Here is a 14,375-nt window from a genome sequence, read left to right as displayed (position 1 = left end):
AAATTTCCTTGGTCGGTGTTTAACAAAGAACTAAAATACTTTTCTCTGCGATTTTCTGTAATTGTTACGTAGAGATTTTTTTTTTTCACAAATATTCTATCGTAAAATGTGAATTTGGGAGGGAGGCGGCGCGATACCGGACCCGAAAAACCTATCGCGGGGGTCACCCGAGGGTGGGGGACGGAACGGGTAAGAATTATACTTTAAATGGAAAATTTTAATTATTCGACTCGGCACGTGTAAATCGTTTGTTTGCGCTTCGGTTTCCCGTATTAGCTAAGGCTGAACAAATTCATTAGACGGGAATTCCAAACACGTTAATGTAAAAAGCAAATAGTAGGCGCTTGTTTACTCCGTTTTATTTTCTCATCTGTTTATTGTCCTCCCTCCCGTTAATTAAATCGGTATTATTCGAATATAAAATCGATAAATATTGCGAAACCATTAAAGCGGAAGCCGCGGTTTGGGTTTCATTTCGGCTCTGTTCCTTAAATCTTTAATTCTTTTGTCGCCGACTCTCATCAGTTGGGACGGAGCCGAATTAAATTTTGGACGGAACATTCTCGTGCGCGCAGATAAATAACCATACCAGACTGTGTTAGAAAGAATTCTGTACTTGTTTTTCGTATTCGGTATTTATTTAACTGACAAATTAAGCTATAAAGAGCCCGACCAAATTTTGTTTTTAACTAAAAAAACCCTTCCCAGTGAGAGAGGCGCCAAGTAAAATTACTCGTATTCTTTTTACCGTTAAATGTTCGTAGGGGGTTGTTAATAGGGGACACAAACGAAAAAAAAAATCGAAGTTTTCTTTTTCGGCACGTTTCTACCAGGCGAATACCACTCCGGAGGGATCCGGATTCGAGTCTGAAAAATTTGCACGGACGGGTCTTCGGGATTGGAAGAGGACGATGAAAAAAATACTGATTATTTTTAAAAAAAAAGTTCAAATATTAACTAATCTACGCAATCGGAACTATTAAATTTACGTCACGCGATTACCGGCGACGTAGCTTACGTAGGACGGAAGTTACGTTAAATACGTCACAGACGGACGAAGGGAATAAATAAAAAGTCCGGGATGGTGTGGATCGAGGACAGAAGGGAGAAGAACTGCGCTTCGATATGATGTATAAATTTGTGACGTTTTGCTTGGCTTGCGTAATCGCCGACGTTGCCGTGGGTAAGAGAAATTTTACTCGATGCAAAACGGATGAAGCCAATCAATTGAGGAGGAACCCAAGTAAGTAATGGTATTATTTATGTACGCTTTGTTAAGTTGATTTAAATAAGGCAATTAAGTGTAAACGGGTTTTTTGATATACCTCCGACGTCATAAATGGCCCGAATAATACAAATATATTCCATCTACACGGAAAAAACAAGAGAGACTAATACCGCCTTAGGGCACCTTTGGCTTCTACGACGTGTCGCCGAATCCACCGAAACCATTGTTTTACGGGCTTAAAGTCGTCGAATTTTTGCAAAAACTCCAGGCACATTAAAGCCTTATTCTCATGTATGAGACGTAAGATGGCGCAGACAGTACAAGGTCGGGACAATTAGGGTTTTTAAAGAGGAAAATTTATTCAAATTTTAGCTTACCTCCTCCGCCTTAAAAATGGGAGCGAAGAGTAATTTTGAATGTTTTCTTATATTACAGCTGCTCTCCTGGAGTTTTTCAAAAAGTTGGCTTTTTCTTGCAAAGTAAGTATTCTTCCCCTGGTCAAATACGGGACTACTAAAAAACACCGATCCTCTCACCTTCTTAATCGCTCCTTTTACAGGAATTATTGGACATATTTCGTGAAATTATTAATTCGCTTCCGGAAGGGTGCAAGACCATAGGCGAGCTAGCATCATCTCTTACAAGTTGCGGCACCACAGAGAAGGTGAGTGGCCCTTTACCGACCGGAAGAGGAAACGAAGTCGGCGTCTTACCGAAAGGCCGAAAAATACGAGACGATTGAAAAGGGTCCGTTGGGTCGGATCCGTCGGGGAAGAGTCCGACAAGGAAATCGGTCAAAGTCGACTCAACCTCCCTTTCGGTAAAAAGGGAGCGGAAGAAATTCCGCCCCCTTTCTCGCGCTAAATTTGTTTCCTCCTCCACCTCCAAACTTTACGGAAGGCGACTTAAAGGAAGAACGACCGGAACTTTATTTTTCAGATTGCGAAAATTTCGTACTCCTCAGATTGCGGTCGGGTAAGTACTGTATACTTCGCGTCATTGTAAGGGCGGCTCTGTAAAGGGAGTGGGCGACCGCGGACGCGCGTGCCACTTACCTTTTCTTTACCACTCTTTCCCTCCCTCGGACATCCGCCGGGATTTTTAATCGCGCCCTTCGTCCGGAAGGGGTGGACGATCCCTTCCCTCCTTATCCGTCGGGCTATAAGGGTCGTAGCTCGGGGGGGGCGCTTAAGAACCCAGTAGGTTAAGTCGAAATAACGACGGCCGATTATAAATTATTTAAACATCGTCTACCGCGATTGTAGCGGGTAAAGATCATTTTCTGCTCGGAACGTATTAAAGAAAAATCACCCTCGATTCTAAGCATTTCCACGCTAATCGCCTTAACACCGGCCAAAAGTTCACCGAAAATATGGACTTTTGCATCACCCCGTATTTATTAGTGCTCGATAAAATACGATTTTTAGCCAGGGTTGCCGAAACTGGCGAAGACGGTCCTTCGTTGGATGCGTGGGTGGAAAAGACCCGGACGTAGTGTGTGTCGACACGTGACGTCGTCCGCTAGTAACTAATCCCCGTTGATTTACGCATTCCAAAGCAGAAATAATCGTTAAGGCTTAATTTTCATTCATTGATAACTGTAACGGTAAATGGCGGACGGCATTCTGCTTAAAATATCCGAAAATTTTCAATTGCGACCTTATTCGCGTTTATTAATACGTCGAAGTTCTACCCTGCCAATTGGAGGAACCCGCGACGGGCGCGATAAAAAAAAAACCCCTTTGTGCCGACGGACGGAAAGAGTAAACACAAAAGTAGACAGGAGGCTTTCGTAAATTACGTAATGCTATCTTTTACTACTCTCGTCCCCCGTTACGCACCGTAACGCTACTCGCCACCTCTTCCGTTGCGGGTAATCGACCATACAATTTGTCTCGTTAGTCGCGGCAATTACAACACTCGGGCATCTTTTAAGGTTAACCGGTCCCTATTTAGGCGTTAAAGACGTAGAGAAAACCCGGAAAACTCCACGTGGCCAGGCGCCGATCCACCACCGAACGGAACCGCTCGGCCACTGGTGACCTTCGGTCATACGATTGTAACTCGCGCCATTTGAAAGTTCCCGGACTATATTCCTATTGGAAGAAACAGTACACTCTCGAAATAGGATCACTAATATGTTGTCGTAATACCACTTACCGTTACGTAATTTACGAAAGCCTCCCGGAGATCGGAAGTATTTCTGTCGGCGGAGTGGCCTCTAGCGATTAATTGTTTTGTGGCAGTGCGTGTTGAATTCGCACCTGAAAGACAGCTGCCAGGATTTCGACAAAACTTGCTCCAACTTGGTGGAAAAGGAAGAGTGATCTCCGGAAAGGCCCGACGACGTCCGGAAGGAAGATCGAGCATTCCTCCTCTCTCGTCTATTAAATAAAGATTTCTGAGCAATGGACTTTCTCCTCCTCCTTCCGTTCGTTACGCGAGATTAAGTCAAAGGTTCCGGCGGAGAATAATTTTATTTTCCGCTTCTAATCTTTAACAAAAGACGTAAACGCGTAACGTGACGCTCCGATCCCATTTTTTTTCTTTCTTCTCTTCCACCGACGACGCCTTTCTTCGGCGGCCGTTTTACGGGAGGGAGGCGAAATCCGGCGCGTTCAAAACTATAACTTATCGGGCTTAATTAAAGCAGGCGGCTCTCCGCGCCTTATTCCGCCAAAGACCACGCGCGAAAGTTTCCAGTCCGTCGACGGAAAGAATTGTGGGTGACGCCGGGATCGACCCGGTAACTTCCGCTACCGCATCTCCTCCTTCGGATGCGAACCGGAAAGAATTGAATCGGGGACGGACGAAGGGAGAAACTAAAAGACCACTTCCGACCGGAGTTCGGTGGTCCGAGGGTCGAAATCATCGTCGTCCTCCTCTTCAGAGTTGTCGGGCGACAGGTGCAAGTCCCTGGCCAATTGATCCGACTCGTTTCCTCCTTCCTTCCGCCCTTCCTGAAATATAAGGCAAAGTTTACAGTTATTTCTCCCCTTACCGGTATCGCCCGCAAATTCCCCAAAAGTTGTCACCGGAATAAACGGGCGGCGTCCGTTCCTGGGTGAAGGGCTCGAAATTCCCTAATTTATCTCTCGCGCTTTCCCCGCCACGGTTGCTTTAAAGGCGGCGGGCCCGTCGCCCGCGATAGGGAGGAGAGTCCGGACCCGAAAGGGACCCGGGACTCGGTGGGGTGTCCACCGCCGTACGGGAGAGCGGAAAGATTTTCCACTTTTAAGAAGGGCGGGGTGGGCCCGCCCTCCAGAAATATCCTTAACGTTAATCCTTTCCGTCGGTCCGTTCCGCGGGCGAAAAGGGAAATTACTCACCGGGTAAAAGTCCGAGATTTCCTCATCCCGGTCGTCAGGGACTTCCACTTTGCGCAGTTTCTCGCGGTACTGAAAGGAATATTTTCATTTTACTCAATTTATTTTTACCCAGTGAACTTTAATAATAATAATAATAATAATAATAATATGAAGAAAGAAGATTTTGCACTTGGAAATGGAGACGTTATTGAATCCATGGAAGAGGGCGAGTTCTACAAGTACTTAGGATTCCAACAGGCCAAACTAACAGAACATACACAAATAAAGCAACGATTAATTAAAGAATACCAAAGTAAGTTAAACGCTATACTTAGAACACAGTTAAATGCAAAACACACAGTTAAAGCAATAAACACATGTCATCCCAGTACTCACATACTCTTTTGAAGTTATACATTAAACTCACACAGATCTCGAGCAACTCCAAAGGAAAACAAGAACAACACTTACTAAGCATAAACAACATCATACTAAATCTGCCACAGAAAGATTAACCCTTCCACGTAAAGAAGGCGGACGTGGCCTGATTGACATAGTTAACCTTCACTACAAACAACTACAGTCACTGCGAGAGTTTTTCTACAAGAAACATCACAGTTACATAAAGCAGTAACTCTAGCAGACTCAAATAACACACCATTAAACTTACACTCACAACATACAGACATGACACAACATATAAAAAGCATAGACAACATTAAACAATCATGGGCTCGAAAGGCTCTCCACGGCAGGCATCCTTACGACCTGGCCCAGGATTTTGTTGACAAAACTGCGTCAAACAGCTGGTTAGATCGGGGATGCCTCTTTGGGGAGACGGAAGGATTCATGATTGCCATACAGGATCAGGTCATAAATACTAAAAACTACACAAAATACATACTCATCATCACACTCATTGACAAACACAATAAAATCACATACATTATAGACGTAGCCATTCCAAACACTCACAATGTACAAAACACATGCACTGAAAAAATTAGCAAGTACACAGAACTCGCCCAGGAAATAAGGCATCTGTGGAGGATGGATAGGGTGTTTATTCTACCTGTCGTTCTCTCCTGTACAGGACCCCATACACTACACACAAGCCTATATGTCTATAATGTGTGTGATTTTACTGTGTTTGTCAACGAGTGTGATGTCTGGTCTGTTGTGGTAAATTGTTTTATCTGTGATTATGATTCTGTCGTAGTACATTTTGTGCGTGTTGTTTTCCAATACTGTCTGTGGAAGGTATTTGTAGTATGGTTTGTGGATGTCTAATAATTTGTGTTTCTTTGCAAGCTCTTGGTGTATTTGCTACTTGATTGTGTCTGTGTAAATAATCTGTCTGTGCCAAGAGCTTGCAACCACAAGTGATGTGTTGTATAGTTTCTGGCACGATGTGACATTTTCTGCATGTGTCATTTGTGAGTGTTGTATCTTTGAGTATGTATTTTGTATAAGTTTTAGTATTTATGATCTGATCCTGTATGGCAATCACGAATCCTTCCGTCTCCCCAAAGAGGCATCCCCGAGCTAACCAGCTGTTTGACGCAGTTTGGTCAACAAAATCTTGGACCAGGTCGTAGGGATGCCTGCCGTGGAGTGCCTTTCGAACTAACGATTGCTTGATACTCTATGCTTTTTATATGTCGTTGTGTCGTGTCCATATTGTGAAGAATGTAATGAGCGATGGATGTATTTTGTACATGTGTATAATATATAGCAGCCAACTGTGTGAAAAAAGTGTCATTTTAAAATTTTCTAACACATTTTTGTAAACAGAGAATGTTCTAAAATATAAAATTTGTTTTACTATCTTTAAATTTACTTGCATATACGGAGGAGGGAACGATAAAGTGATAGAACTGCCATTCGAACGGACCTCTCTCCTATTTTTATTTATAGTAACAAAAAGTAGAGAGATTCTACAAGGGAATTCTATTAAAGGCTGGCTTTCTATCACCGCCTTCACGTATAATTACCGTTTATACCGCTTCTCTCTAAAAATGCCATTTATGGGGAAGAAATTCGTCGATCTTTCGTCACGAGTGTAACCCGCACGCGGTACTAAAAACGAATTTGGAAGACCACCGATCTGTAGAGGCGACAGGGCACACGAGGGGGAGAAACATAATTTTTAAAAATACGATTCTAAAGTTACAGAATTATTTGGAAAGTTTTATTTTTAAAGAAACTATTTACAAATCGTCTTACATCAAAGCGAAAATAAAAGTTTTCGAATCATCGTTATTCTACACGGTGGGTGGAAAGTAACTAGGCATGGAGATACCGGTGTAATTTTTATATTTCCGCGGCACGGGTGACGAAAATTACTCGACGAGTACTTTATTAAATGGAAATACGGACGCATACCTTAAAATTCAATGTTAGAAGCGGCGCCATCCACCGACGTTCCGTGGCGATGCGAGGAAAACGCGTCGGCCGATCGAAGATATCAGTAAAGATACCGAAGAACGACGAAATTTCGAAACTACGTTTCTCGGCCTCCGATTCCTGTTCGGCTCGACGAGGGGTTTTCTTCTCCGTAACGCACAGTTTTCTTCGTAACCGGCATTCGTCGTAATAGGTTATTCTTTTAAAAAGAATAACTTAATACATAAACAACCGTTTCGCCACCACCCATCCCGTATTAAATTATATACGGGGTGGGTGGAAAGTAACCAGGCATTGAAAAATTGCTACACTTTTTGCAACAACAACTAATTTAAATTAAATTTTGTGCGTGCACGTTCTTCCGACTCGTTCGATATCGACAACAGCTGCCAAAATTTCGAAACCCAGCAAACCACGCGTTACGTCAATTTCGAAAAGACCGCTCGCTATCGTTACGAAAACGACGGGAAAAGATACGGTCCGAAAGATTCCGTCCAGGTCTCCTATACAGGTCCTTACACACTACAAACATAGTCTACATTTTTCGTATTTAATGGTAAATTTACCTTTTCGAGCGCCCGGGCGCAGGCGTCGACAATCTCCTTGGCCTTCTTGGTGAATTGACTGTCTTCGCCTCTAATGGCCCGACTGTCCTTCCAGATCTTCTCCACGTCCTCGAAAAATTCCCTTCCGTTACGATATTTCAGCTTCTTGATATTCTACAAACACGGAAAACACACGTCCGAATACCTTAAATTATCATGACGAGGGCGGTACCGTCCATTAAACACTTAAAATTAGTGGAATCGGCATAAAAAGTTACGATTACACGCAGAAATTTATAGACTATTCGCGGAAACAAAAGAACGGGAAACAAACAAATCTATTCACGTACTGTACCTAGGTATTGTACACTTTTATGTCGACACGACGTCTTCCTACAAGGCTATTTACGAACGCAACCCCGGTGTTTATAAAACAACGAATACGGTTTACGAACAATCTAGGAACGAATTAAGTTCGAAATCCGAGGTTTAAATGCAATTTAAAATCAATGGCGTCGATTGTCTACTCGCGAGACGGATACACAACGACGAAATTTTAAGTGTTTAAATCTCGGCGGCACTCGCGGGTTTCCGAAGCGCACGACGACACCAGGCAAACTTACTTCGCTTATTATCTGCAAACACATGGGAGTTTCTCCGTTAGTCAGATCTCGAACGTACTTTTTATTGCAGGGTTGAAGAAAAGGCCAACATTCGGGTATGGTCCTCAAATGTTTATCGACTACGCCTGTCAGGATGTAAGACAGGGCGGTGACGTTGTCGTTAAACGAGTCGTGATTGATGGCCTCCTCCAGACTCATCAAACGCTCTTCGTTCTTTTGAAATTCGTCGACGCAGATCTTGAGCATTTCTTTGGCCGTCGACGTCAAAACGTCGTATTCTCCTGTTACGTAATTGTATTTTAGCGTAGTCGGGGGACGGAATTACGAGAAAGTAAAGAAGCTCACCGTTGTACAGGCTGCTGTTCTTGACTATTTGACAGACGTCGTCGAGGAATTCTTCTCTGTTTCGATAGTCCAACTCCTGTAGCTTGTGTTTAATCCTGGAAAGGTCCATGGGAGACGACACGATCTTGTAGTAGTCTGGAGCCGTGTGGGATTTCACCGGAAACCAAAACGGATTGCTCTAAAAGAATAAAGCGATAATCCAATTATTTAATGGCTGAAATATCGAGAAACGACGATAAGACGAAGTGCACTCGGGGCACTTTGCAACTCTTTCTAAATGTAAAAATCTGGTAAATTTTGGATGTATTCGGAAGGCCGCCGATAAATAAATGACCACTCTTTAGTTTTAAATTTAAACACTTAATCTTAGGTGTACGCGCTACAGTAACAAGTATTGTCCAGTGTTAATAAACAATTTAAACTATATTAAAGGTCTAGAAAATAAAATTGAATCTATCACATCATTCGAAAATGTTTACACTTATATTATGAAGACGATAAACATCTGCCGTTTTTGGTAAAGTACACCGAAGATGGCGACACTTTTTGTATGTAGAGCGTTAGAGACGGACACCGGACAGACACGTTACGACCAAACTGACTTACGGAGACGGAATTAAACTGCAAAAGACTTAATTAAGCCCACTCCTTACACACGACAGAAACTAAAATTTGCGTAAGAAAATTCCGTTTTTGAGTATTTCGAACAGACCACGCGCTTTTAGGGTCGAAATTTACCGAGGTACGAACACGGTATTTAAAGTTTTACGTCACCCTTTCGTATAATCTGTAATTTTACGAAACATCGAAATACGATTTCATTAACTTAGAACTTAGGCAAAGATTTTTAAGGAAGGGAAGGGATTGCTCTTACGTTGAGAACGTTTCTCATTTTCTGCCAAATTTCTTGGAAGACGGTAGAAAGCGAAACCACGGGATTTCTAACGCAGCGATTGTTGGCCGCGGGCCTGAACGTTTCTTCCACGGAAAGGGCGGAATTTCTTCTCTCTTCGCACTTCCTCCCGGCATAGTCGCGCGGCCAACCTCCCTTTTTGGGGTCGATGACGTCCTTGCGAAAGGTCAGCCTCATGGTCTTCTTCCGGACTTCCAACATCCGCTCCATAAATTTCTTGGACAGGACCAGTTTCGTGTCCTCTACCTTCACCAAGGCGTTCTCGTTCAGAACGTCCGAAGCTTCTTTTTCTTCTTCCTCCGTCATGGCGATGCGTACCGCCGAGGGCTGGGGCTGGTACATGGGACAGATCTTGTTGGTTCTTATGTGACCCACCACGCCGCACGCGCCGCACTTCATCTGTCGACGAAAGAACGAATTAAACGCCAATTCAGATTATTCCAATTTGACAAATTTTACGTACGTTGCTGGGGATTAGTTCCTTCTTCGGCCTTTTTGCCGGAATTTCATAGAAACCCCGTTCCTGGTTTCTATTTATTCTCCTTAATTTATCCTGTAATCTGTTGGAAAATATTTCTCTATTATTAAAATATAATTCCGAACGATTATTTGAAAAATACAAAATACCTCTTCTTTTCCTTCCTGATTTCTTTTCTCTTTTCTTTTTCCAAGTCCTCGTTGACTTTTCTTCTGCAAATTAATTCCGTTTTTATTAGAAAATGTAGAATAAAATCACAATTCTAAAAATGTTAAAACTACATTCGATACAAACAATTCGTAAATTACAACGTAAAACTTAATTTATTTAACATACAAATCGACCTCTCCCTATAACACTGTTGATAATTCCGTGTTGTACGAGTCACTCAGATTTTACAAATACGTGAGCCGTTCACAGCCCGGCACACGTATTTGTAAAATCTAAGTGACTCGTACAACATGGAATTCATATAAAACGGAATTATCAACAGTGTTATAAGGGGGGGTCGACTGTACAATTACGTACTAAAATCACGATTTTTATAATCTGAGTCAAGGTTAGAGATAATTCTGATGTAAAAATACATCAAGCATAAACATTTCTGGACCTGGAAATTTTGGATTTCATTTATACTTAAAAAAAATCGCCGAAACTATCAAATTTTTCTTCTTTCGAGACTGATCTTTGGTCTCTTATTCGCCATTCTCCCTGTTTTATTTATTTTCTTTACATTCGATAGTTCTCGGGTAAAAACTATTCCAGTATGAAATTTTCGTCTGCAATTCCTGCAAATTTTTCTATCCACTAAAATAATTTAATGTTCTAAATGCAGTTAAAAATGACTTACGCCAATTCTGAATCCTTGGCTGTTTTTATATGAATGTATCTACTTATGATCTCCGGTTTTTTAACGGTTTCCACTCTGTTAAACAATTTCCCTTCTAGAGTTTTGTACGTTCTGGTAATTTCTAGTATTTTCCCTTCCTGTAACACAATTACAAAAGTAGAAAATTTCGGCCGTTGTTATTCTATTAGAATTTTATAACATCGAAATACATATTTTAAACTTTAACTTACGTAACTCTCGTCCGTTATCAATTCTTTGCTGGTAGTTTCTTCGTTTTTTAATTTATCTAGAAAGGAAAATTTCGGCCGTGGATCGGTAAATTATATCATTCTTTTAATAAAATACTTTAAGAGTTTTAATACTTTTCTTATTTAATTTGTTTGTATCTTTGTTCATAAGTTTTTGTAATTCCTGCCTTTGAATTTCTTCTTGCTCTTCCGAAATCTATTTGGAAACATTAAATATTTTTGATAGTATAAAAGAAATAAGTCAAGTATATTAAGAACAAATAGAGTTTTCCTACTAAAGATAAGAAATTGAGATTTTTTGGGCTGCAATTTGAAAAAAAATGCATTGTAAAATTGCCTCTTGCCCCTATTAACTATATACAAATTTCTGGTTTGCACCGAAAGGCACTTTATTTCGAAAATTTTCCCCCAAAAAGAGATGACCGGCACGACTCTGTTGCTAAAGGAAAAGTATGATTTTAAGGGGCAAGACACTACTAATTTTTCGAAGGCGGAGAGCGTGTATTTTAAATTAAATAGATTAAAAAATATGATTAAACATTTCAGCCTGGCATTGCGACGTCAGAATAAATAATTGTTCTAATATAGAACTTGTAAAATCCTAAGGATTGGTAATTGGTAATAAAAACAGAATCTATTTTTTTAACATTTAAATGACTGTAAACTGGTCTTACCTGTTTGCAAGTTTTCTTATCGGCTAATATATTTTCGATATTTCTACCCATTTCTTCAATATCGCTATCGTCGTCGTCCTCGTCGGTAGAATTTTCGTCGGTCGATAATATTTCGTTTGACGATAAAACTCTATTAATGAATTAACAAAATGTATCCAGATTAATTTAAATAATCCCCTAATAATAAATCTTTATAGCCTTATATATAGTCCTAGAGAATTTATTTATTGTTCCTCCCTTGTATAATCAACCAAAGCCAGCCAAAAGCAAACACAAAATAGCAATGATTTTCTCGAATGTAATCAGATAATCTCTTGAAATTATCTTATTTCATTTAAAATAAAGCTAAGTAATATATATTCGTACAGATCATATACTGTGCTTTATACTACAATAGTTTCATTTGTTTTATATTATTATTACAGCATACAATTTACAAATCATATGCAAAACGTTCTAGTTTTAACACTATTAAAAGTTTTTATTAAATAAAATTCACACAATTTATTTCTATAAATTCCTCAACATCTGCTTTCTTGAAGATGGAGATGTAAAACTTCATTAATCATTGTATTTTCAGGATTTCTAACCCATCCTCAAGGTTATGAACATGATAGTTCAGAAAACTTAAAATTTTCTGCTAGCTCTTATGCCAAATAATATAATTATCAACACTGGCATAACCAGAGAGGAATCCAGGAGGATCCTCACTGGTTAGGTTAGGTTAGATTTTTTTTTATCATTAAGTTAGGATAGGTTAGTTAGACTTAAGATAATTACTATTCAAAACAGAAAAAACGATAATTCAATATTATACAATTCTTGTTACACAAGTCCTAAGTATATCATTTGCAAAATAGTCACAGAAAATTTTATTAAAATGTTAATTTCAACAGAAGATGCTATACATCTATTATCATTATGCGTATGATATTACGATTCCCAAAAATACGAAGACACAAATTAGCACTCTGTTTATCTGAAGCTTATGGTATGATAACATCTGCTTTAGTATTTTTAGTACAGATTTGTAACAAATAATTTTTCCTATTTTCAATAATAAAACCATTTTTCCACTCTCTCATAAGCTGCCTAGAGATCTATAAACACACCACCTGGTTTCAGTCTGTGCTTGAAACCTGTTTCAATATAGTTAGTTGGTTTGAGTACTTATTTGCAACAGCTTTGTCCTTTATAGAAACTGGTTTGTTCTAGAGGCAGGAATGGTTCAATTATTGGAGTGATTCTTTGCAGTATTATACACTTGAATAACTTTAGAGGTACACACTGGAAAGGAAGTGGATTAAAATTTTTTAGGTCATATGCTCCTTTAAGGTTTTAGAATGGCAAGGATTTTTGCTTGTCCCCATATTTTGGGGAGTTTAACATTTTGTAGAATGTCTGCAAATAATTTAGCTAGCCACTCTACATTTGTAAATACTTTAATATGAACTGAACTAAAAGTTCTCTACATAGTTATATTGTAAACATTTTGACATTCAACTACATATGTAAATTATTATCAGAATTTCCAGATTTCTAAGACTGGATTTAAGGACACTTAAAAATGGTTAATGCAACCACTCTCCAACTTTCCCACCATTCCAACCCACCCCAAAACATTAAATTGAATGATAGCTATTAATTAGTAGCTATCAAAATGTTTAAATATTAATTAATAGCTAAACATTTTGTTAATATTTTTCAGATTTTGATTTAAATATTATAGTTTTCAACTATAAATATTTGCAAATTTTAGTTCAATTTAGAATTTCAAATATTTAATGATAAATCATAGCTTTCTAAGGAGAAGAATATGAATCAATATATAAGGATAAACTTTTGTGTATGGCTTTCGCACAGTCATAGCCTCAAATAAAGGACTGTATTTAATTTAAAAACTGTTTTTTGTTCCTGGTGAATGTGAGTGATGGATTAATGAAGACAATTTGTTTCTTCAATATGTATGTTTGATAAATAATAATAAAATATGGTTGAAATAATTTATTTATTAGTATATATGTTACAGTCAAAACCTGTTTTTAGTTAGAATGCGTTTTAACTAGTTGAAACTAGTTTATACTGAATGTCTTTGTTAAAACCTGTTTTGTCTAGTTGAAACTAGTTTTAACTCAAATTCATATTTGACTAGCAGTAAATTCTAGTTTTAACTAGACAAAACGGATTTTAACAAAGACATTTAGTATAAACTAGTTAAAACGCATCCTAACTAAAAACTGGTTTTGACTGCGACGTATAGAGTGATTCGGGGGAAGATGCCTAATTTTTGATATTTTCAAACGGTGACGTCACATATTGTCATGTATTTGTATGATGTATCGTTGGGTCAATATTGAGTGCGGAAAGCTGTAGTTGGCTACCGTTACTTCATTTTCTACATCCGAAAAGAATAAAAGCTAGATAAGAACAAAGTTTTTGTTGTGAAATATTTCTAGAATAATTTTAAACTAAAAGTTAAAATGGAATTTATTAAAATTGCTAAAAACAATTATGTGTGATGTAGTTAAGGTTCTAAAGTTTCCATTGTCAGCTACTGCCGATCCCGATCAGACATGCTGGAGCATGAGACTCTACTAGGCATCTTACCCCAACAAATGGAAAATATGCCACATTTTTCTTGGGGTAACGTGCCTATTTTTTGTTAATTGATTTCCAATATGCCTATTTTTAATAAACTTTTGTTTTCTCGTTTTATTGCAGGATATGCATAGAAATTATATAAGGACTTCTCAAAAA

The 14,375-nt window shown here is 39.0% G+C and overlaps 2 protein-coding genes across 2 annotated transcripts in view; one reads left to right on the top strand and one right to left on the bottom strand.

Moving 5' to 3' along the window:
* Window positions 1-1,091: 1,091 nt before the first annotated feature.
* Window positions 1,092-3,641, top strand: LOC111635430. Its single transcript, XM_023380389.1, has 5 exons — window positions 1,092-1,243; window positions 1,664-1,707; window positions 1,788-1,892; window positions 2,168-2,203; window positions 3,475-3,641. Exons 1-5 carry the CDS (start codon window positions 1,126-1,128, stop codon window positions 3,553-3,555), a joined length of 384 nt encoding a protein of 127 aa, XP_023236157.1. The 5' UTR covers window positions 1,092-1,125; the 3' UTR covers window positions 3,556-3,641.
* The window catches only part of LOC111635432 (transcription initiation factor TFIID subunit 1-like), a 92,536-nt gene continuing 81,795 nt past the window's right edge, over window positions 3,635-14,375 (bottom strand). The window contains exons 25-36 of the mRNA XM_023380392.1: window positions 11,619-11,748; window positions 11,059-11,140; window positions 10,927-10,982; window positions 10,697-10,833; window positions 9,996-10,058; window positions 9,832-9,928; window positions 9,330-9,767; window positions 8,456-8,633; window positions 8,111-8,391; window positions 7,509-7,661; window positions 4,558-4,626; window positions 3,635-4,188 (exon numbers count right to left, since the gene is read on the bottom strand). Coding sequence (XP_023236160.1) covers window positions 4,051-4,188; window positions 4,558-4,626; window positions 7,509-7,661; window positions 8,111-8,391; window positions 8,456-8,633; window positions 9,330-9,767; window positions 9,832-9,928; window positions 9,996-10,058; window positions 10,697-10,833; window positions 10,927-10,982; window positions 11,059-11,140; window positions 11,619-11,748 — 1,822 coding nt within the window. The 3' untranslated portion in view covers window positions 3,635-4,050. The remainder of the gene's footprint in view (window positions 4,189-4,557; window positions 4,627-7,508; window positions 7,662-8,110; window positions 8,392-8,455; window positions 8,634-9,329; window positions 9,768-9,831; window positions 9,929-9,995; window positions 10,059-10,696; window positions 10,834-10,926; window positions 10,983-11,058; window positions 11,141-11,618; window positions 11,749-14,375) is intronic.

This window comes from Centruroides sculpturatus, unplaced genomic scaffold (assembly GCF_000671375.1).
Source record: "Centruroides sculpturatus isolate CEXI.00-Female unplaced genomic scaffold, Cexi_2.0 scaffold904, whole genome shotgun sequence".
NCBI lineage: Eukaryota > Metazoa > Arthropoda > Arachnida > Scorpiones > Buthidae > Centruroides > Centruroides sculpturatus.
The sequence above is the reverse complement of the archived record's forward strand: the minus strand, read 5'-3'. Positions and strand labels throughout refer to the sequence as shown.